A 22420-nucleotide genomic window follows, 5' to 3' on the forward strand; every position below is an offset into this window, starting at 1 on the left:
TATCCCATATCTCTTAACAAAGCTCGGGAAGTACGGCTAGTCATGTTAAACCGTGATGCATGTCTGGTTTTATTTGTAAAGTGATTCATTTCAATACCTTTAATCTCTGTTGTATTTAGTTCATATATAAAAAATAGCTGATCAGTTAGAATAAGAAAGAAAACAGATGCATCCAGGCATTCACTGGTGCTAGGGATAATCCATTGACTTAACAATGCAACACAGCATTGCAATATAATTAGGAAATGTCAGTGTCAGAAGATGGACACTGACTATACGGAATAAAGGAATGTTCTTCTAGAACGGCACCTGGTTGGCTTGCTATTCTTTGCAAAACAGCAGTAAATCATAAATTCAAAATAAAACAATTATGTTTTAAACACTACACAATAATTAAATAAATTTATCTCATAATAAAAACAGGGCTGCAATAAATCAAACATCTAAGCACTGATATTGCCTGACAAAACATTGTATTTATCTTGCACTCTCCTAGCCTAATCTCCATTTAACATTACTAGCAATGGCTCCTACTGTGAAGGAGTGCTTTTTTTATAAGAATGCACTGATTCTCAAATAGCTTTTGCACAACGTATTCTCAGCTCAGCAAGAAGTCTACACTCTTGAATGAACCAGAACACATTAGTGAGAGAAAGTTCATTAACCTTGCTAGATTCAGAGGGTTAACATGGTACTGAAAAAAGGAATTGAGTGAAAAGCTCTGTTGCAAAACAAATTAAAACGAATGTCATCATTCCTTTTGATATTCATTAGCTAATTCACAGGGAAAGTGGGTTTTTTTTTTAAAAAAAATGCAGCTATTTATCAGTGAAAAACAGGTGTACACCTGCTGTTTAAGTTGTTCTTAGTAATGATAATGATAATAATAGTAATAATAATAGTAACTGCAGTACTAATAAATACAATATAGAGACTTACCGCATCCACTATGGGAGTAACTGGGAGAAGGGGAGAAAACCTGGGCAGCAAAATCTTCAAATGACAGTAATTCTTTATGATTCCGGATTATTTCATCAAGATATATTGCTCTTTCCTCATAACTGTTGGAAATAGGCTAAGGAAATACATTCTGTTACCAAGCCTTAGCTATTCAACTTTGTATTTAATAAATAACATACAGAAAGAAAAGTGTACCACGGATGCTATGGTATATTTCCAAAGCCACAGAATTCTAAGTGTTGCAGTAATTAACATTTAGATTTTTTCACATAAATGTAATAGTTTCAGTATTAAGCAAATTATAGTATTACAAACACTGGTTTTCAAATTAAATATAATGGGTCTTTATCAGTGATAAATTGATAAATTAAAATTATATAATAGTGAGGAAAAGTGTTTTAGTAGAGATATACATGTAGACATACTCTACCTTAATATGAATATAGACATGCACATACATTTGAGATACGACACGAAAAGAATTAGAAATGTTAATTATTTAAATTAAGAATATATATAGCTATCAATTATATTCTTAAAACATGCTAATGTTTCATTCCTGAGATTTTCCAGAAAGATTGGCTAGTCAATCTTTAAAATAGTTAGTCAAAATTTTAAAATAGAACATGTGTACCCTTTAGTCTTAAGCATCAAAATTAAAGATGTTGCCTTTAATTAAAAATCAGCAACCTGGAACACACCTCGTATAAATGCATAATCAAAAGCCAGTCACCAATAAAGCTTACAAGCATAACAAGCAGAAGCAACTTTCCAGCTGTCTTAACAGGACCCCTGCTTGTGATATCTTTTCATAGGGAAGACAGCAAATCTCTCTCTTTGTGTGCAGTTTCTAATTTCTTTGATGATGAGTATAGTATTTTGTACATATCTGGTGCAGACAAATTTATCTTATATTGGACTTTATGACTTCAGTGGTAAGTCATTATGTGGTCATATATATATAATCATATATATATGATTATCATATATATGGCTATTCAGATTGAAAATATGTCTTCAGTTGAAAAATGAGAAAATTGCTTACTTTTGTAAGACTCCTTCAGGGGTTGGAACAAATAATAAACCTTTTACTACACTCTTATCTGTGTATTTGTTACTCCTTAATATTTTACTCCTTAATATTTTACAAATGTGTTACTTACATAGCACATTTCACTTTAAAAATACAACAGAAGCAACTTGTAAACTCTTTCTAAAAGGAGGGAATAACTTCTTTCTTGGTCATTATTGTTGAAATCAACTGATTATCACATAAAACAAAACAAGGTCAACATGGTTTTTAAAGGTTTTTTCCATCTCTCTGAGTCATTATTGTGCAGTGATAGAAACTAACTTCACACTGCATACCTGTTTATTTTTATCCCATTCCTCTGGTTTATCTATATGCCATTCCTAGGTATAGTTAGATACGCATTTCTGTTATACGCTGAATTGCTGATGACTCGATGCCAAGCTTCCTAGGAGAGAGCGCCATACGCCTAGAACCTATTCTAAAGGGACTGACGGATGCCATTCACTTCTCATTATGAACATGCTTATTCTGCCTGGTGCTTGGCTGTTGCTAGGGATCTCAATTCCACCCTGACACAGCAAGTGCTGGTCCTGAACAGCAGGATGTTAGGCCTGAGTGGCCGTCTGGTGCACAGACTTTCTGACACTAAGCTGGCACGTGCTGGCGCAGCAGGGGAAAGCCAAGGCGTGACAAATTACTGAAAGAGCTAAGCTAAACTTATGGTTGAAAACCACCTGAGCCTGTGGACCTCTGTGGGCTTGCCATCTCTTCTCAGTCCCTTTCCCCTTCACCCTCTAGGTCCATGGTCTCTATGCGGCCTCACTTTTGTGGAAGCAGTTAAAATGAACATTTGCTTCCATGCTATGTCTATAAACATAATAAACGGAAGAGAAGACATAACAATTTGGAAGGAAGGCGGGGATGCTTGCATATCAGAAAGTCTGATTAGCCAATTATTTTAAACAATGAAATCAATAATAGTACCTCACAGGAGGATAAATATTCACCCAATAATAACTGCCAATGATTAGCGACAACATCTGGAAATTATTAATAGATTTGCAAAATAATATGCCCTCCCCTGCCCTGGACATACACCGGGACAGGCAAAGATGCCCTTCAGTGGAGTTAATGTCATAAACCGCCAAGCTCTATTCCAAGTAGTTTTATTGGTAACTATGTGGAAGTGTTATTGCTACTGTCATCTGATTTACATTTAATTTTCTCAGTCTAGCATACAACGATTGTATTTCTTAGTTAACTTTCATCAAACTAAATTCTGCTCTGCTTAGGCAGTTTCAAAATCTAAGATCAGCTAAGTATTTCCAGTGGTAAATTATCTGAATAATAATAAACATAATATATTTTAAAAGTTTCCTTAAGTGTAATATAGGGGAATTTTCTAATTAGACGGTAATTAGAGAATAGGTTTAAATCGGTATTCCCTGCATATTGAAAAGGCAAGAATGTAAAAAATATAGCTACATTTACTAGCAGTGAAGCCAACAAAATTTAAAATCCCTGTTCATTTTTTATCCTAATTTTAGATAATTTATAGTATTCTTAGGTTATTCTAGATCAGTGTTTCTCAACCTTGGCGACTTTAAGTCCTGTGGACTTCAACTCCCAGAATCCCCCAGCCAGCAGCTAGCTGGGGTATTCTGGGAGTTGAAGTCCACAGGACTTAAAGTTGCCAAGGTTGAGAAACACTGTTCTAGATGAAGTAATTAAGTAAGACATAGGATAATAAAGTTTAGTTTGCTTTCATTTTAATTAAGTCAATTTAATGTTAAATTTTTAGGGAAAGTAAGATTTCAGTGTATTTGGTGTAGTAGTTAAGGTACCAGTCTAGAAACCAGGAGACTGGGACTTCTAGTTCTTTACAAAGACAACTGGATGATTTGGACCAAGATTTCAAGGCTCCTCATAAAATTATGCCCAATTTGGCTAAGTTATTTTTTGAGTGCAGATCAATGCTAGTGATTTAGAACTGACTGCAGTGTGGATGCTGCCTGACCAGGCATATCTTTTAGTATCTGAGAACTGTACTTGGAAATCACTACCTGTCTTTTGGACTCACTTCCTTTCTGGTTATTAAAAACTGTTAAAAGAATTACCTTCGTCAGGGACGGATAACTTTTTTCGGCCATATTTTTTATTTGCATTCACATGTGTATAACATCCTAGGAGCTGCGTGCTAGGAATGATTAGTATCTAAGCAACGTTCTGAGTGGCTCTTTCTTTCTCTGACAGCATTAGTCATTCACAATTTCCCTGGAATTATTTGCTGCCTGCCAGGAAAAGAAGCAGAGGGGCTTGATCATAGGAGTATTCTAAAACAAAAATGGGCAACCTTTTTTAGTTACCGCAGCTGAATCAGTTGACAGATTGATGACAGTACACATGTATGTGCATCCATTTTCTCTCTCACTCATTCACCACTGCATTGCCCTTCTCTTTCCAACAATCTTGATAAGGGGCATTAGGAGGAAGTGGGGAGAGTTATGTATTTTTGATTTATTAGATGTACAATCTATGTTTTGTTTGGAAGTCAAGGCAGCCAACACCTTCATCACTACACCATGCTCCACTGGTTCTCAGTGGTGAATAAGGAAAAATTCTCCCTTCAGGTAGCTGACATCATGTTGTAGGAAACCAGTGATTATAAGTCAGATAGCTGGAAAGAGGGTATTTGTATTTGTATTGTATTTATTTGTCTTGTATGCCGCCCACTCCCGAAGGACTCCGGGCGGCTCACAATAGACAAGGGAAGGGGGAAGACTAGACAAAGACAACACTTTAAAAACAAAACCACAACATTCACAATTTCCGCGGGGCTGGATGTTTCACAGGCCCCCCGGCCTGCTGGAGCAGCCAGGACTTGGTGGCTTTGCGGAAAGCCAGGAGGGTCGTAAGGGTCTGGATCTCGACAGGGAGATCATTCCAGAGGGCTGGAGCTGCAACAGAGAAGGCTCTCCCCCGGGAGGTCGCCAGCCGACACTGGCTGGCGGATGGAATCCGGAGGAGACCTAACCTGTGAGATCTGATCGGTCTATGGGAGGTAATCGGCTTTATAGGTAGCGACCAGCACCTGGTGAACTCCCCCCCCTCGTTTTGTGAAGTTTTGCTCAAAATACACTGAATACCAGTAGCAGCAGAATCAGCATTCTTGCATAAGGATACAATAGGGGGAAGCAACAAGTTTCCCCCTAACATCCTATTTAACATTTCCTATTGTCAATAGCAATTGAAAATGAATGATCTATTCTTTACTGGCGCCTATATTGTTGGATTGCAATACTATCTTTGATGTTTTGAAAAGATTTACACAAATAGAACGGATCATTAAAGTTAACATAATACACATCATGCATAACAACAAAACAGCATACACCTGCAAAGTTTTTGCTTTATTGTTTTGTGATAGTCTCTACCATCTTAAGCAACATCTGCCCTGGGCACCCTTCCATATGAAGCACCATGGCAGTGTCTTTTTCCAAAACAGCATTACTGCTTACTAGGCTTACGATAAACAATACTATATGACAGCTGCAATATTCAAAATATGAGCACAAGTTATACATTTGTAATTGCAATATTATTGATATTTTGCTGTAGGAAACTTTTTCTGAAGGTTTTTTCTGGGGAGCAATGAAATATTGTTAGTGATTAACACCACTGTGGTTGCAAACCCTCATTACTGTTATCTATGAACATGAGTAGATTTTCAAAAATCACTTCAGGTAATTTAAATTTTGCAAGCATATATTACCTGCAAACTCAGTAACTTCCATAATGTTTCTCAATGATTGTGTTCAGATAACCTAGCTAAGCCATTTTCTGTATTTGTACAATACTCTGAATTATAAACAAGTCAGATGAACTTGGCTTGCAAAACCAAGTGTTATAAACAACAGCAACAACAACAACAACCCTAAGGTTAATACCATCAAAATCTAATATGTACAAATCTAGCTGCTAGGTTTAAATTGATCTGGTTAGTATGTTGTGCAAACATAGCCAATGTCTACAGAAAATTTCCTATAAAAACAATAATAAATCTTTATAAAAATCAAAATGTTGAAGGCATGGGGAAAAATATTGTGGAAGGAAAACACTGCCACAATGACTGGTTAGAACCTGTATTGCTCTAAGTGGAAAGTAATGCTAACACTGATAGGATATTACTCCCTACAGATCCAACTTACAGGTGAAACTCGAAAAATTAGAATATCATACAAAAGTTCATTTATTTCAGTAATGCAACTTAAAAGGTGAAACTAATATATGAGATAGACTCATTACATGCAAAGCAGAGGTGGGTTCCTGCCAGTTCGCACCAGTTCGGTAGAACCGGTTCGTCAAATCTACCGAACCGGTTAGAAGAGGTTCCACCAGTGGACCCGGAAAGCAGGCCACACTTACAGAAGAGGTTCCAAATTTTTTTGAAACCCACCACTGACAGACAGACAGACAGACAGACACAGAGAGAGAGAGAGAGAGAGAGAGAGAAAGAAAAAAAGAAAAAAAGAAAAAAAGAAAGAAAAAGTGAGAGAGATATGAAAGAAAAAAAGGAAAAAGGGACAGAGAGACAAAAGGAAGGAAAGAGAGAGAGAAAGAGAGAGAGAGAAAACACATGGCCGGCAAGCCACTCCCACCAGGTCACATGGCCGGCAAGCCACTCCCACAAAGGAAACCACGCCCACAGAGTAGGTTCGAAATTTTTTTGAAACTCACCACTGATGCAAAGCAAGATAGTTCAAACCGTGATTTGTCATAATTATCATGATTATGGCTTACAGCTCATGAAAACCCCAAATCAACAATTTCAGAAAATTAGAATATTACATGCAATCAATAAAACCAGGATTGTACATAGAACAATATTGGACCTCTGAAAAGTATATAAGCATGCATATGTACTCAGTACTTGGTTTGGGCTCCTTTTGCAGCAATTACTGCCTCAATGCAGCGTGGCATGGAAGCTATCAGCCTGTGGCACTGCTAAGGTGTTATGGAAGACCAGGATGCTTCAATAGCGGCCTTCAGCTCTTCTGCATTGTTCTAATCTTTCTCTTGGCAGTAGCAATAGCAGTTAGACTTATATACCGCTTCATAGGGCTTTCAGCCCTCTCTAAGCGGTTTACAGAGTCAGCATATCGCCCCCACAGTCTGGGTCCTCATTTCACCACCTTGGAAGGATGGAAGCTGAGTCAACCTTGAGCTGGTGAGATTAGAACCAATGAACTGTAGATAACAGTCAGCTGAAGTGGCCTGCAGTACTGCACCCTAACCACTGCGCCACCTCGGCTCCAATGCCCCATAGATTCAGGTCATCTCTGTCCCCTGCCTTTTATCCCCAGAGCTAGCGTGGGGCTTCACTAGCAACGGTGGCTCTTCCTTCCCCAGGATCGGTCCGGGACTTTCCACTGCTCTCCTCTCCTCGGCTTTCTGTGCAGCCGCACATCAGGCACTAGACCCAGCTGTTCCTCCTCTTCTTCATCAACAACAGGGGTGGGTTTCTCGCCCCGTTCCAACCGGTTCGGTTGGAACGGGGCCAGCGGCGGCGGCGTGCACGCGCGCGGTGCACGTATGCGTACTAGCGTCTGTGCGATGCTCCAGCTGCTCCTGGAGGATCGCGCAGGCGGTGTATGCGTCCTGCGCATGCGTGGAAGCGCAGAACTCATCAAAAACAGGTAAGGACCATGGGCGGGCGGGTGGGCCTTTCGCCGTTCCCGGAAATTACTTACTTCCGGGTTCGCCGACCAACCGGTTCACAGGGACCGTCGCGAACCGGTTGAAACCCACCCCTGATCAACAACCTCCAGACCTGGGGGCTGGTGACTCTCCATCTGAGGGCTGATGGCTGGCCCAGGCTCCGCCTCTGTCTCTCTCTGCCAGCTCCATTCCCTCTTCCCCCTCGGAGCTCTCAAGCTGCCTTGATGCTGACCCTGACTACCATGCCTCCTCTTCTTCTGATTCGGCTGCTGGAGGGGCCAGCAGCTGACAGGTTACAACACAGTGGAACAGCTTACCTCCAGAAATCGTGGGTTCTCCATCACTAGATGCTTTTAAGAAGAATTTAGACACACCCTTATCTAAAAGGGTAGAGGTTCTCCTGCTTGAGCAGGAGGCTGGACTAGAAGACCTCCAAGGTCCCTTCCAGCTTATTCTATTCTAAAGAACAATGTCAGAGAGAGTGTAGACATTATTTCTATATTGTTTTGTAGCTAATCAAGAGATTTTCATCTCCTAGGTCAGTGTTTCTCAACCTTAGCAACTTGAAGATGTCCGGACTTCAACTCCCAGAATTCCCCAGCCAGCGGATGCTGGCTGGGGAATTCTGGGAGTTGAAGTCCGGACATCTTCAAGTTGCTAAGGTTGAGAAACACTGTCCTGGGTAGTTGAGATGTGAAATACCACATATTATTATAGCCACCAAAAACTATAGCTATATAATTTTAAAAAATGATGTAAACAGAATTATTTTCACTGCAAAACAATTGTTACTTAAGAAATGCATTTCCAAAGGAGTCTGCAAAGGAACTACTGATCAAAAATCTAAACTTATGTAATTACATAAAACATTAAATATGTACAGGCAAAATTAACATCATGAAGTTACTGTACATATCAGCATTTTACTATAATTTGCTGCAGATATCTGTAGTTATATCTCAACTGACTTAATCACTGCAATGGCACCCGGCATTGAGGTAATGCTTTAAAATGCTTTCAACCAATTACTGTAAATCGATAGCACAAGATTAATACATTAAATTTATAATCCATTTCCATTACCTGGTTTTAGATTTTTCTGCCGTTACTGTATATGCTCCTAAAATCTGCTGATGCAGGCCTACTACTGCAGGAAATAAGAAGAAAAGTGTGCATGATTTTAGAAGCTGTGAATGACTTTGATATACAGGTAGTCCTTGACTGATAACAGCTCAGTTAGTGACTGGTTGGCACAGAAAAAAGTGATTTATGACCATTTTTCACACAATCATTGCAGCATCTCAATGGTCACTGTCAGGCCTGCAATTATATTCCTTTTAGAATTTTGGCCTGCCACACTTTCTCTTATTTCAATATGCTGTTTCATTAGTATAGTCGATGGGAGGGGGGACTAGACAGGAGTAGGATTGTGGAATGTATTGTTTTCATTCCTTTCTAGAAGCTCAAGGTCATCTTTTGTCTCTGTACTTTTACACCTGGCCAGAAGTAGTTGGCCGTAGGTGCTAGCGTGGAAGAAGAAGATCCATGTGATGGATTGTGGGTGTGGGGACAAGACCATGAACTTTTAACTGGGTGGAATTCTGATGTTATTTCCAGAATTGGGATTAACAGAGATGTGCTAAGATGTCTGCTTTATTAAATTGGAACTTTAAGGATCGTTTTGCCTTGGACTCTGATTTAATTCTACGTGATACTTGGAACACTGACAGTCACACGATCAAAATTCAGGCACTTGGAAATTGACTCATATTTATAATGGTTCAAGGGATCATTTGTCACCTTTTGTGAGTTTCTAACAAGCAGTCAATGAGAAAACCAGATTCACTTAACTGTTACTAACTTAACAACTACAGTGATTCACTTAACAACTGTGGCGAGAAAGATCGTAAAATGGAGCAAAATTCACTTAACAAATATCTCAACAAGAAAATTTGGGGGCCAATTGAGGTGGTGAGTCCAGGACTCCCTGTATAAATCATTATTTTTTTATTTGGTATAGTTCCACTTAATGGGTTTGGTGAACTTGACTTTCTTCTATTATTGGGCTCATAAGCATAGAAAACTTTCTCTTTCTGTTTGGTGCGTACCAAAACATCTGCACTTTTCTTTTGGTAACTTATAATTGAAAAGTGAAAGGTATAATCTTGCTTGTATAAATCCTGTGTTTGCGTGGCTGAAATTTGGTAATGTTTATACAAATACAAAATAGCAATTCAAATTCTGAATCTCAACTAGGTTTAGACGCACTTTCCTAAAATTCTCCTACCACGTGTGCAGTATGTCTCACATGTTGAGCTACGTTTAATCACTGGAGGGGTTTAAATTGTTCAAAAGAAACAGACCCAGTAAAAGAGGAGATAGAGTTGCATTTTAAGAAATAATACATCTGTATAAAAATGCAAAAAAAAAGTACACAAAAATCTTATGTGCATATAACATAAAAGGAAAAAGGAATGACATCACCTTAGGTGTATACTGCAGGTCACACAATCAAACAGAATAGATGAAAAATAGATGAAATTTTTGCTAATGAGTTAGCTAAGTTGTGCAGGAAGCAAACTTCAATAGTAATGGGAGAGTTTAACTACCCTGACATCAACCTGGAAATAATCAGTTTTGGTCACCATGATACCCAAAAATATGTTGCGACTCTAAAAGAATACAGAGAAGAGCAACAAAATTGATTAGAGGATTGGAGGATAAAACATATAATGAATGATTTCAGAAAATGAGGGGTGATTTGATAGCAATCTTCCAATATTTCAGGGGTTGGCACAAAAGGGTTGACCTATTCTAGAGGTTTTTAGCCATTTGTTCAGAATGGTATAGAGTTTCCTGCTTGAGCAAGAGGTTGGACTAGACAATCTCCCAGGTCTCTTCCAACTCTGCCATACTGTTATTATGTTAAAAGAACAGGATTGTAAGGTTCATAATGTCCCCAATTACTGATTCCAACAGGGAGTGGCAACTCCATTGCTAAGCAGCATGATAGTTAAGAGTGATGTCATAAGACCACATTGACTTATGTTAGTTCTGTCAATTCTGGTGCTGTCATCAAGCAAATCATTGCAGGTTGTTAAGGATAATGTCATGTAACCACAACTTATTACTTCCTACTAACTTCCCTATTGACTTTGCATGGTGGAAGTCAGCTGTGAAAGTTGCAAATAGTGATTACATGATTGCTGGATGCTACAACTATTATAAATGTAAGTTGGTTGCTAAGTACTCACATCATGATCAAGTGACTGCAGGGATGTTGTGATGGCTGCAACTTCAAGGACTGGTTGTATGTTTTATTTTTCAGTACTGTCACTGTAAATGGTCACTGAACAAATGGTTGGTAAGAGAGGACTACCTGTATTGAAGTACTCTAAGCATGAATTTACTGTTAATGCTTGTAAACTAGTTAGTTGTTCTTACAGGTAGATCTTGACTCACACTATAATTAAAAGTGGAGTTTTTGTCATAAGTCATTATGGTCAGAAGTTGAGTCATCACACCAGAGGTGGGTTCCTACCAGTTCGCACCTATTCGGTAGAGCCAGTTCGTCAAATCTACCGAACCGGTTAGAAGAGGTTCCACCAGTGGACCCGGAAAGCAGGTCACACCTACAGAACAGGTTCCAAAAATTTTTGAAACCCACCACTGGTCCTTAGATATGATTATTCTACACTATCATGCTCATATTTATAAAACTCAGAGCCTCTGTGAAAGGTAAGGATAACTACTGCGTTTGTGGTGCAATCAGAACATTGCGTGTGTTGAAATTGTTTTAACGCAAACCAAAGATGCCTTTTAAAAAACAAGTTTACATCATATTCTTATGCATGCCAGTGCTGTGTGTGAGGTAATTTAAGGTGGTTCTGACAAGTGTCGTCGGCATCTTCATATCCAGTCACATGGGTGGCAAGCCACTCCCATCCGGTCACATGTGTGGCAAGCCACTCCCACAAAGGAGGCCACAACCACAGAGTAGATTCGAACAATTTCTGAAACCCACGACTGCATCTCATGACTATCCAATTTTACAACAATTTTTATGGCAGTTATAAATTGAGTCACTGTGATCCTAAATTGAGTCGTATATTCCTAAGTGTGAATCCAGCTTAATCAAGACTGTGCTTTTCTGGAAACTGGCAAAAAACATTGCAAATTGTGATTGTATGACTATGGGGCATTGGATGTAAATGTGAGTCAGTTGCCAAGCACCTGAATTGCGATTATGTGACCGTAGGAATGGAGTAATGGCTGTAATTTTTATTTAAGTTGTGACTTTTTTCATGATTAATTTAAACTGCCATTCAGTAAACAGGTCAAAGGCCACATAGTTTTATCCCAAATATTGGCAATGAGCTAACTGCAATTATATTTTATTTATATAGTCAGTAATTAAGGGACAATATAAAGTGTGATTAGGATTAACACCCCAATTATCTAACTGATATCCTATCTGTAAATAGAGCCCTCAACAGAAGGTACTATTAATTATAGGTAAGATTAAGTCATGGAACTAAGAGAAGACAACTTTTATACCTGAGAGGAGGAAAAATAGGAGGAATGAACAAATGTTTACAGGTGATCTGTGGATAATCTTGTAGACAGAGAAGGATTTCTTTTTTTATAATTTGTTAGTAATACTAGTGGTAGAATAGTGAGTTCCCCTCTCTACCAATTATATTGCTGAAATAATTATAGCACAGATGATAGGTAACAAAAATGCAAGATTTTGTTTTGCTTTTGTTCTTCTATGGAACACTTCAGGGATGTGCAGTCAGGGGAGGCAGGGCCTCACCACTGTCATCATGAAAAGAAAAAAAATTAAAAGGAAAGAGGCTGAGGTAGTTGCTGCCAGAGTCACAGTGGATGACTCTGCTTAGTGCTTAACTGTTTAAAAAAGCCTCTAAAAAAAGTGCCCTCTGCAGGAGGAGGCGAGAGAACCACGTGCCTCATTTAGTCTATCTTTATGATCACTTGAGCAGAGTTAAGCAAGGGTTAAAAGGCGAAAAATTCCTTATGTAGATGAGACACGTGGTTCTCTCGCCTCCTCCTGTAGAGGGCACTTTATTTACTTTTTTTAAACAGTTAAGCAGAGTCATCTATTGGAGGCTCTGGCAGCAGCTAACCCAGCCGGGCTGGGGTTATAAGTGCCCCTGTATTCAGTTAAAACAGTATAGCTTTTGCACTAGGGCTCTCTTTCACGGGATTCATGGCTGTTCCAACAAAGTTGATCCTGTGATCCATAAGGTTGCCTACTGTTGATAAATGGTTAAGACTGCCGTCTTTCTCATGGTAACATCACAGATAGGTAATTACTAAAATAGCATGGACCTCTCTAAGCTTTACCAAGCAGATGTTGACTCCCAACTAGGGCTTGAAAGGATTCCATTGTAATAAAGAGGCTCTATCTGACTTCATCTAGATAATGTAAAATAAAAGCAAACTAAATATAAATCAATGTATTTACAGCAGCTGCTGCTTGTATTCTGCAATTACAGACAAATCAAACTAAGTAATTATAATTTTATAATTGCATGAAGATAGAAGACATATCACACAGTAGCCAATATTTATTCCTTGGCTGAAAAAAAAATCTGATCCATTGAACTCCCAGTGAGATAAGGCAAGCTAGTGCCCACATTTTCTCTGCTCCATGCAGATTGCAGAGGCATTTCAGTGAAAAAGGCAACTGGATGTAAGATCTGCATTGCTGAAATTCTCTCTGGAGGAAGAGAGATCTGGAGATTGCCCACATATACTTCAGACAGTTGATTTTTATGAGCAGACCACAGAAACCATCATTTTTATAGTCGCTTGTGATCAGCCATAGTTGCAGGTTCAATTATGCTCTGAGCCATATATGCAACCCTAACCCTTCATGGACACAAGGTTTGATAAACTTAACTTTTTAATCACTCTGGACTTTGTTTTTTTGTACTGCCTGTTTAAGATTGAAAAAACCTTAGGAACTACAAGTCTACAAATCAATGGATGTGGTTCCCTTCAGTCCATTTAAAATAAGAAAACTAGTCTTTTCAGTTTTTTTAAGTGTTTTGGGGATAATGTTTTGCAATATACAGCAAAGGAATGACTTGAATTATTTCTAAACAGTTTACATGCTAAAGCTCTTTGAAACTAATTTAGATATTTAAACAAAGATTTTGAAATTAACTAAAATCCCCTCATGTGAGAAAAATCTGTTTTGTTTACATTTCAATGCAAAACAAGACTCTGAAGTTCAGTTCTAAGACATACTATATGATGGCTATCTTAAAGGAAACCTTTGATCTATGGGTATATGAAGTGCTTGAGGTGTTTTTTTTTTACTTTACTGGAACTAAAAGTTGTTCTGGAACAGGAAAAAAAATCTTTTGAAAATGACTAAAATTGACTAAGGTGGATTCCATCGCCATTTGTCTTTGAGTTCATAGGAAATGATACTGGTATGAAATCTGCCGCCCAACAGACCAACTTTTTCTGTCATAACACAAGTTTAATGTTGTTTTTAAAAATAACCAAATCAGAATAATAAAATGAGTCCCTTGTGATATATTATAAGAGTGTTTTTTTGTCACATCATTTTACTGTTCAGCCTTGCACATAACTAATAAGGGCAAAGAAAAAGTACTCACAATTCCCATCTTACACATTTGTCCCAAAATAAATAATTCTAAAGTTCTCTCAAATAAGATATATGTCAGGCCACCGAATTGCATTCTAATGACCAAATGGCTGTACCCTGATATTTAGATTAAGGGCATGATTGGGAGGGAATAGAGGAAGTGTTCTGATCTAGGCTTCCCCAAAAAGCACGAAGCAGATTCTTGGTCCCAACAAAATCCCTTTTAAGGGAATTCCTCTTATTCACATTCAGCAAAGGCCTGGTAAACAGTCTTTCAAAGGTGAATTTATGATCACAGATTTTATCTAGCTTGGAAAGCTGCCATGTAAATATTTTCCAAACACAGTGCTATGCAAGGAAAGACTTGGCACAGAGTCTCTGAGATTCATGGACAGATCTTCACACTCCTGAAACGAACGAACAAGTTGTTTCCTGCAAAAGCCACCACCCCTTTCTCTCCTCTTTTATTTCCTATGGGAGTTGCCATTCACCATCCACCTGTGGCTTTACTCCCAAGTCGACCCTGATTCCTTAGCTGTTCTTTTCTTCTGGCAGCTCTGCACATGCGCACACTGGGAACAGGCTCCAGCTGTTCCTCTGCCTCACTGCTGTCTAGCGCTGAAGGCAACTGAGAACTGCCAGACGGCCTTGGCCCCATCTCTGCCTCTGATGCAGACCCCTCATCTGAGCCTTCCCTAACCTCCAGGACTGGCCCATGTTCCTCCCCAACCTCCTCATTGTCCGACTCTGCTGCAAGCTCCACTGGCTCCTGCCAGGCCACAACAGGAAGAAATAGTGACCTGAGATTAGTAATCTTACTGACAAAAAGCAGACACAGATTAAGCCCTTAACCTTTGATCTATACCATACTACCCTTACAGTCGATAGATTATGAGATGCTGAAGAATCAGTGCTGAAGTCACACTTTCAACTAATCTGTAATTTACATTTTATCAGTTTCCTCTGCAGATGCCCATGATGTTATACAGACATCCCACCCACCCAAAACCACCTTGATTTTGCCAGGGCGTAGATGGGCAAGGAACTACTTAAGGGCATAGCTTTAATATATGATGCAATTTCATTTGTCCTCAGGTAATAGATGGACGATTACATATAAGAACAAGAGAAGAGAAAAAATAATTCACATATAGTTGCATCTTTCATTTGAAAGTGGGAAACCCACATCTACTCTGCAATAGAAAATAAAATAGCTCATAAGAATGCAAAAGTAGCATGTTTACTTCCCTGTAACATTCAGTGAGGCCTAGGAGAACACCTGTACTCTCATATTTAATGGCTTTTTGTGGTTGTGGCTGTGGCACAGGCTGTGGCTGCATTTTAATTATATCTGATACTCATAAACAAAACAATAAATTCTCCAAGAATGTTTAACTTTTATTCATTATTGAATACTTTAAACTATTGCTACTCATTTGATAGTATGATTGCTAACAGGTATAAATAACTATCACAATGTACCCAATCTTTACTATAATCAGATTTGAAAAGTTAATCTTTTATAGATTTGCTTATGGATAAGGGATAGGAATGTGAGATGAAGAGATATTGATAACCTTATATAGGCTGAAGAGTTACTAGCTTCGCCCTTTACTTGTTATAATGAAGGTTAGAAGTAACTTCTTTATATTAAAATTCCCAATAAAAATTATAAATAGAAACTTTATTTCTATTTATAGAAATAAAGCCAAATGCCTGGGGGCAAAGAGAGTTTATCCACCACCAGAAATATTGAGCCCTTATAGATTGATGATGGGCATGGGGTTTCCTTCTAAGTTACTTTCCCCTCTGTCTCCATGCAAAAGGGAAAATTAAACTATTAAAAATAAACATACATTTGATTGCTATGAATAGGCTGCCTGTAACATTACAAATTAAATGAGAATTGCTGCTATATCTTTGATTCATATTTGACATACATCAAAACTTTCGGAAAACAGTACTAAAATAATTTTGTTTTGGGCTTAAGAAGGTTCTCCTGAATTAATTTCCTAGCATGAAGCACATTGGTAAGAGGCTATGTGCTGTATTATTTATAGCCTGGTCAACATGATCTTATTTTATATAGCAGGAAAGGATGATAGTTCGTGTGCAACTGTGCAAAAAATAAAACTGTAATTGCTGTAACAGTACTTACGCTTGTATTGTTGGAAGTAAAAGCCATGTTTTATCCATATCCATTAAGCAAAAGATAAGCCATGCATATAGCAATCCTCTCTTGCAAAGACTCACTTTCTTCTCCCCCCCCCCCCCTTGAACACACAAACACATAAATCCCTGAAAGAGATGAAGACAACCAAAACAATAAGAATGCCATGTGGAAGGAGAGCTGACAAAAAAGCATCAGTGTCCAGGATGAACTTTAGGAATGCTGCCCATCTTTCGCCAAATACTTTAGGACAATTGTTACTATTAAGCCAGTGTACTTCAGAGATCTGTTGTGAGGATGGAAATGAAGGAGAGCTTTTGTTTCCCCAAGAAGATGCTGGATACAAGCATAATAAATAAATACACTATGTTACTGAAGTTCAAAGTTGGACTGATTGGCATTTAAATTGCCAACTATATAAATCTGATGTTTAGAAACAGCAGCTTGAGAAACACCTCGTTATAGAATGGGTGGCTTCGGAACATCCACCACTTTCCTTTGGGAAGCTGTCAGCTGTTTACACTCCATCAGAGCAATCACCATTGTGTTGCATTTGCTTGATAGCAAGGAAAAGCAGATGGACAACATTTCGGTTAAGAATGAAATGGGGGGAGGGAGAGATAAAGATTCCTCCATGTTCACCAGGTAACACAGAAGGAGTCAGAAAAAGGGATAGGCTAAAGTGAGATGAGAAAGCAACAGGTCTTGTTGAATACATATCATCTGGCAGGTTATTTATTTTATTTGAACGGACATGGATAGCCACTGGCTCAGTATTAGAGACAGAAACCACAAGAAGAAAGCTGGCTTCCACTTCCACATTTCATTCTATAACTGACAGAACGTAAATCGCATGGCTTCAACATCAACCACCCCTCCATAGCTTATATTATCCATCTCATCCTTTCAAAATAATTCAAACAATTTCACATTATTTTCTGACACTCTGATTAGCTTAATATGGAAATAAGCAACCTGAGCTTTAAATAGCTATACGGCAGGGCTGGGTTTCGACCGGATCGCACCGGTCCCTGCGATCCGGTTGGTCGCCGAACCCGGAAGTAACTTCCGGGAACGGCGAAGCCCCCCCCCCGCGCCCGCGCGCGCCCGCACACCCGCGCCCGCTCCTTACCCGGTTTTTTTGAATTTCGCGCTTCCACGCATGCGCAGAACGCCTGCGCGATCCTCCAGGAGCAGCTGGAGCATCGCGCAGACGCTAGTACGCATGCGCGCGCGCACGCGATGACGCGCGCGTCACGTGCGTGCGTGCGGATGCCGCATGCGTGCGCGCGCGCGCCGCGTGCGTGCGTGAGGACGCCGCCGGCCTCGTTCCAACCGATCCGGTTGGAACGGGGCGAGAAACCCACCCCTGCTATACGGGTTGTTTTTTTTTTGGTAATATAATATAATCATTCAAAATTGACAATATAAAGAAACGTGTTGTAACTTATAACATTTTCAATTTTCTTGACATTTCAAGGCTCAGGCAGCATTGCTTCCAACAACATCCCCTATCAAGGATGTTCTTTGATTTGTACTTTTGTGTTCTGGCTACTATTTAGTGCTAACATATTCAAAGATTAACTAGGATCACACATTTATATTTTGCCAAGCTCAAGCAAGAACTATTAAAATTAGACCAACATTTCTATATGGAGAGACAATCTTCAGATCAAAACCAGGATGGGCAGTTCTCAATGAAAAGAGTGAAAGTGAACATTAGCACATCAAAGGTACTTGTCTGTAAAAATAAGACATGACACACACTTTAATCTTTTTTGACAACCTATTCATGAATGGAGAGACTTCTGACAAAACTGTGAATGCAAGGGAATCTTTGCCAAAATAAAGGTTGTGCAGAGTCCTACAACTTTCAAACAAGTAAGACCACAGCTTGCAAATACCCCAAATTAAAAATTATTTAATTGCAAACATGTATCAGAAATTTCAGTTTCCTTAATAAAAATATGCAAAAGACACAGAAACATACAGACACACACACACACGTATTACAACTGCATTAGTATGATTAAATAACTCGAATACATGGAATTAAAAGCTCAGCAATAGATTTCCTTTCTGTGTTGCCAGGATCGATATTGTACACTGATCATAAACACAAGATTCCTTCCTAGTATGCCTGCTCATTTCCCAGAAAATTATTGCCCTGTGATTTGCTCATACAACAATGCTTGTTAGACAAGCATGAGAAAATAACATATTTATTTGGAGTATTAATCTTTTTATTTCAGTCATGGTTGATTTAGTGCTTTTATAAATTGTTACATTTTCTTAATTTTTTTAAAAAATATATTGCCATACTTTGATTTTTATATTACTGCTATCATGGCAGAAAGTAAAGTTTATTGGCAAGTCTTCCAAATTATTTGCTGTTGGTTCTTCTAGTAATATCAGAAGTTTTATTGTGCTTATGGCACATACACTGACATATAATGTCAGCCAAGGTGGCGCAGTGGTTAAATGCAGCACTGCAGGCTACTGCTAGATCAGCAGTTCAGCGGTTCAAATCTCACCGGCTCAGGGTTGACTCAGCCTTCCATCCTTCCGAGGTGGGTAAAATGAGGACCCAGATTGTTGGGGGCAATATGCTGACTCTCTGTAAACCGCTTAGAGAGGCCTGAAAGGCCTATGAAGCGGTATATAAGTCTACTGCTACTGCTATATAATATTTCTGCAAAAGAAACAAAGATATTCATTATTTACCAAGTATTGTGTTTAAATGGTTAGTTTTATAACCGGTGCTAGTAGCAAGTATAAAGTCTTTGCTTTATAATGAAACTGTGTAATAATAGCTTTGGAGATAATTTCTATTTTTATATATTTAGGATTTACAAGATGAAAGCTTGTACTGAAGCAGAGTAAATATCAACAGTTTTTTAAAATATGTAATCTAAATTCACAATTTTACTTAATCATCTTCATTTTGTTCTTAGATCTCTGAATTGTCATGTAGGGTGGTATCATAGAACATGGGTAGGCTCTCCCCTCCCCCCCCTTTAACTTCAATAGGAAACTACTGTTGAGGAACCCCAAAGACAGAGCCAGAAATAGAAGCACTCTTTAAATATTGTATTTATGTAATTAACCAACATTGATTGCATAAATATTTAAATCACTATATCTAAAACAGTGCTTCTTTATCTGTATTAAAGTAAGGCTTTCCCAATTAAATCCCAAGATGTAGTATTAGCAGACTTTGACAAGTAATACTTGGCTGTATTATTAATCATCATTACAGAGATAATGCTGTCTGCAGAATGTAGCTACAGAATTTTGTATTCAGCTTTATATACAAATTCTGAAGATTGAAAACCAATTATTTTTGGTCAATAGGAAAAATATGGCCTACTTCCTATGATACATACTATTGGATAGTGTTTATAGGGAATCAAGAGTTGACATACATAAGACAACCCAGTTGCCTTTCATGCTTAAAATGGGCCTACAATTCAATCTCCATGTTTCTCACCCAGCACTTTAACCATTATGCAAAACTGGCTCTCTTCCCAAGAACCTAGGATGTTCTAACATTGGCGTAATATATGTGTGGATTCAAGCACTGTGAACTAACAGGTGGAAATTTTGCCAATGTGAATATTTTCTGGATGCCATCCAAGATTTTTGGATATGGCACCCAATGTGCTGATAACCATTGGGACCACCATGTTGGTTTATGTCATAATCTTTCAATTTCTATTTTCAGATCTTGATACTTTTATGACCTTCTCCAACATTTTGTCTTCCATTCTACTACCTCTTGGCATTATGTTTATCTACTAAGGATTTTGTCTGTTTTATCAGAAGCTGACTTAGCAGAATTATGATATAAAGGCAACAGATGCCTTTAGGTTTTCATGCAATGGAAGCCGTATTAGATAGGGCAAGATATTGTTTCTTAATGACCTTTAAGAGCCAATGAAATGGTTGGGATAAGAATCAATGTAACAGATGAATCCCAATATTGTGCCACCAATTAACTGAGATGTGACTTGTAGTTTTTGAAAAAACAGGGGAGGGGAGAGATTAGTAAAAAAAAATCACCAGATGTAGACCCAGTAGGAAATATCAGCAGAATACTGAATTAAGCAGAGTTCTCTCAAAACCATTGTCACATATTGGTCCTGGAAGGTGAAAGGGATTATTGGACACTATTGTTCTGGAGTGCCATTTCTGGCCAGAGGGAGCCCAGAATGCTTCCTATTTTTGAGAAGATATGTGCAGTGAAGCAGACTGATAGATTATTAAGAGTGCAGGTGGCATAAATCATGCAGCAAATACAACCGAGCAGAAGTGGGAGTGCATAATCATATCTGCCACATGGCAGTGGAAGTACTTAAGAGGGCTGACTTCTATAGTATTACTGCATGCTCAGTGAACTGCCCAGTAGTGCTTTCTTTAGTGGTGGATAGCTAATCAAGATTAGGTTAATCCAAAAGCAGCTGTCTACTTAATTAAAAATGCAATAGACAGAATGCTTACCTTCACACCAAATCAATTGGCACACTTCATACAGAACATGCGGAGATCATGGAGATACTACTAGATTTGACTCTGGAACAGTTTGTTACTGCTGCTTAAAGAACGGGGCAAGATGCAACTTAAAGAACGGGACAAGATGCTGAGGTTGGTGGTCTATTACCTGATCCTTTGACCAGCTTTTCTCAAAGCTATGTGTCATTCAGATGATTGCTTATAAACTTTAACTCCCATAATTTTCAGTAATGCCCATTCTGGCAAGGAAATTCCGGAAGTTGAAATTCACATGTCTGGAGGGCTCTAGGTTGGGGTTCCACCACAAAACCGCGTTCGACTAAAGAGCGCTCGACGAAACCGCGTAGCTGACGTCATCAATAGGGCGACAACAGCGCGGAGACAGAAGCACGCTGTAAACGCTAAACCTAAAATTAACCCCTAAACCTAAACCTAACCCCCCCTAAACCTAACCCTAAACCTAACCCTTAACCTAACCCTTAACCTAACCCTAACCCTTAACCTAACCCTAAACCTAACCCTAACCCTTAACCTAACCCTAACCCTTAACCTAACCCTAAAGCTAACCCTAAACCTAACCCTTACCTTAAGTTGAATCGGCTTGCTTTCAAAGTGCTATTTAAAGCGCCCTTCTTTCTCCGCGCTCGCTGTTGTCGCCCTGTTGATGACGTCAGCGACGCGGTTTAATCGGGTGCGCTTTAGTTGAGCGTGGTTTTATCGTGCCACGCTAGGTTGGGGGGCAGCTACTTCAACTCTTACTAATAAAGAGTGGTAAAATGAAACAGAAAGGGTTTAACTGTGTGGATCTAGATAGATTAGCATTGGCTGATCAGTGACATCTTTAGAAGAAGCCAATTTGTAGTTCTACTTCTATGTGCTAGAAGGAAAGTGTTATCTACAATTAAAACAAACAAACAAACAGACATAAACATAATAATAATAATGCTCCAGAATGATATCCATCTATCATTGCCAAGATTAATTTCACTAATATTGACCTACATCTAATGAATTAATGATTTCAGAAAGTAGCTCATCATCTCCAGAGAATTAAATGAAATGGAAAACCAGATGTGAATTTTCTCCAAGATGATACCACATACTTCCCTCCATCTGAAAAAGATTTAACTCTGGATAATGTTAAAATGGCACAAACCCTCAATGATGGCAAAGATACTTGGAGAACTATGAATGATACCTGCTAGTGTTTGAAGAAATTGGTGAGGGAACATACACCTACATAAATTGTTTGTAATTTTTAAACCACGGATGTATAAGTATAACATATTAAATAGTCTATTTTTTTAACATGACGCAACTTTACCATATCATCCTCATTTTTCTACGGTGTAGCCAGTTAAACATAAACAAGATTAATATTCCT

At 38.6% G+C, this 22420-nt stretch overlaps 1 protein-coding gene across 1 annotated transcript in view; it reads right to left on the minus strand.

Annotated features, from left to right (window-relative positions):
• RALGAPA2 (Ral GTPase activating protein catalytic subunit alpha 2) overlaps positions 1–22420 on the minus strand; it is a 194857-nt gene that overhangs the window by 21445 nt on the left and 150992 nt on the right. The window contains 1 exon segment of the mRNA XM_032219499.1: positions 940–1061. Coding sequence (XP_032075390.1) covers positions 940–1061 — 122 coding nt within the window.

Source organism: Thamnophis elegans, chromosome 6, assembly GCF_009769535.1.
Source record: "Thamnophis elegans isolate rThaEle1 chromosome 6, rThaEle1.pri, whole genome shotgun sequence".
In the NCBI taxonomy this organism is placed as follows: Eukaryota; Metazoa; Chordata; class Lepidosauria; order Squamata; family Colubridae; genus Thamnophis; species Thamnophis elegans.